The sequence below is a fragment of the Mesocricetus auratus genome, unplaced genomic scaffold, assembly GCF_017639785.1.
Source record: "Mesocricetus auratus isolate SY011 unplaced genomic scaffold, BCM_Maur_2.0 Super-Scaffold_100007, whole genome shotgun sequence".
NCBI lineage: Eukaryota > Metazoa > Chordata > Mammalia > Rodentia > Cricetidae > Mesocricetus > Mesocricetus auratus.
The window spans coordinates 74,045,095-74,047,696 of NW_024429191.1; the positions used below are offsets into that span (position 1 = coordinate 74,045,095).

Sequence of the window (2,602 nt, forward strand, 5' to 3'; positions counted from 1 at the left end):
AGAGGAGGCGGAGCGGGACTCCCTGTCTCCTCTCCCCCAGCAATTTCTGCGGGGAGGATTTTATGAGCTTCTCTCACCCAGACTGCAGCCAATCAGCGCTCATGCCCTGGTCCCAGCGTCTCTTGCGTCAAGACGGCCCAGCCAGGCGAATGCAGGCACCGTGCAAGCTGGGAGGGATTTAAAACGCTTAGGGTTCCCGGGGCCTGGGTGGGGAAAGCGAGCTGGGTGCCCCCTAGAAGTCCCATCCTCGGCTCCCCATGAACAGATCATCGGCCCCATGGAGCCCGGCAATTATGCCACCTTGGATGGAGCCAAAGATATCGAAGGCTTGCTGGGAGCCGGTGGGGGTCGGAATCTAGTCGCCCACTCCCCACTGGCTAGCCATCCCGCGGCGCCAACGCTGATGCCGACTGTCAACTATGCCCCACTGGATCTGCCAGGCTCTGCAGAGCCACCAAAGCAGTGCCACCCTTGTCCTGGGGTGCCCCAGGGGGCATCTCCAGCTCCTGTGCCTTATGGCTACTTTGGAGGCGGGTACTACTCTTGCCGAGTATCCAGGAGCTCACTGAAACCCTGCGCCCAGACGGCCACCCTGGCCACCTACCCTTCAGAAACTCCTGCGCCTGGGGAGGAGTACCCCAGCCGTCCCACCGAGTTTGCCTTCTATCCGGGCTACCCGGGACCTTACCAGCCTATGGCCAGTTACCTGGATGTGTCTGTGGTGCAGACTCTGGGAGCCCCTGGGGAGCCTCGCCATGACTCTCTGCTTCCTGTGGACAGTTACCAGCCTTGGGCCCTGGCCGGTGGCTGGAACAGTCAGATGTGTTGCCAAGGTGAACAGAACCCACCGGGTCCTTTCTGGAAAGCCGCCTTTGCAGGTAACTTCTACTCTGGCTCCCCTTGGCTCTGAGCATGGGCTACGCTGGCACTTGCTGGGGAGGAGGAAGAGGAGGAGAGGGACTTGGGGCTAGTAAGGAGGAGCCTGGGGCTCCTTGGTTGCTTTTTAGGACCTAGAAGGAGGGTTCAGGCAGCTAGAGGACCTGGATGGGGGCCTCAGAGGGTCAGAATGAGGGGCATCAGTAGGGCACCGCCCTCCTGCTCTTACCCTGAGGCGAGGCTCTGGGACCAGCCTTTCAGTATGTCCGGAGAATCTTGGATCTCTGTGTTGACTGGGGGCCGAGTGTCCCAGCACAACCCCAGTTTAATTCTCCACAAAGGCCAAATGACATAATCCAGTGGTTTTGAGGGTGGCAACAAGAGGTGGGATGGGGCTACTGGGTGTTTCCTAGAGAATACAACCACTTGCTTTCTTAGATAAGGTTTCAATTTTGAAAGGAAAAAAATGTAGCTTTTCCTAGACTGGGTGGTGTATTGAAGGGTGTGTGTGTGCATGGTGTTGAGGGGGGGCATAAAACCTGCTCTCCTGTACATAATTTGCGAGAGGAATCTGTAGGAGTGGCTATGTCGGAAAATGCATGAAAGTGACTGTGTGACTGTGGACAAAACCCTGACCTGATGGGTGGTGTGTTTGCAGACTCCTGATGTGAGGTCAGTGATGGTGGGGATGGCCAGCAGGAACAGAGGCTGAGTAATCAGGGAATCAGGCCGAATCCAGCTGTGTCCTGTGTACTTTGGGAGTGCAGGGCCCACATACAGGGTGATCAGGAAGCAGGATGACTTAGCCCTGGGGCTTGCAGGGCCTGGGTCTGCCTGGTTTTGAGGGAATTGAGCCTGTCTTTCCCTCCCTCCCTTTCGCACCACACAGAGCCCAGCACCCAGCACCCTCCTGACGGCTGTGCTTTCCGCCGCGGCCGCAAAAAACGCATTCCCTATAGCAAGGGGCAGTTGCGGGAGCTGGAGCGGGAGTATGCCGCCAACAAGTTCATCACCAAGGACAAGAGGCGCAAGATCTCAGCAGCCACCAGCCTCTCTGAACGCCAGATTACCATCTGGTTTCAGAACCGCAGGGTTAAGGAGAAGAAAGTTCTTGCCAAAGTCAAGACCAGCGCTACCCCGTGAATGCCAGAGGGGTGAGCAGGGGAAGAGGTTTGTTCCAGAGGAACTGGGAGCCTGCCAGGGCGGGGACTGGCAGAGGACTCACTGGGCTGAGGGACCCTAAGAGATGACACCTTTAGCAGGCTACTGAGTTATGGACTGTTCCTCAGGGGCTACCCTGCATTTGCCAGGAGTAGGAGGTCTGAAAGGACCGTCCACTCCACCGGGTTCCAGAGAACCTGTATCCGTCATAATCATTCATCTTAACGACAGCGATAATCTCATAACCAGCACTAATTGCCATGATAATTAGTTTCATATTTTCTATCTAGAGCTCTGTAGAGCACTTAGAACCGCTGATTGTGAATAAATGTGGAAGAAGACCTTTTTGTAGGACAGTTTCCTCTCGTACCCCTTTCCCCATACGCCCAGCCCCCATTCCGGTGACTGGGGGAAATGAAAGGGGCAGGTGACAAAGGCAGATTCACCCCTCTAAGGTGCACATGCCATGCCCAGTTGGCACATTTCTAAGATGACAGCTGCACAGGACGGACCATGTTAATAGTGGATGCTTCTCCCTCCTCCCTACCCATCTTCCCTTGTGGTC

At 56.1% G+C, this 2,602-nt stretch overlaps 1 protein-coding gene across 1 annotated transcript; it reads left to right on the forward strand.

Moving 5' to 3' along the window:
• The first annotated feature begins 277 nt into the window (after positions 1-277).
• On the forward strand, positions 278-2,019 carry Hoxb13 (homeobox B13). The gene is made up of 2 exons (XM_005075875.4): positions 278-878; positions 1,766-2,019. Exons 1-2 carry the CDS (start codon positions 278-280, stop codon positions 2,017-2,019), a joined length of 855 nt encoding a protein of 284 aa, XP_005075932.2.
• The last annotated feature ends 583 nt before the right edge of the window (positions 2,020-2,602 follow it).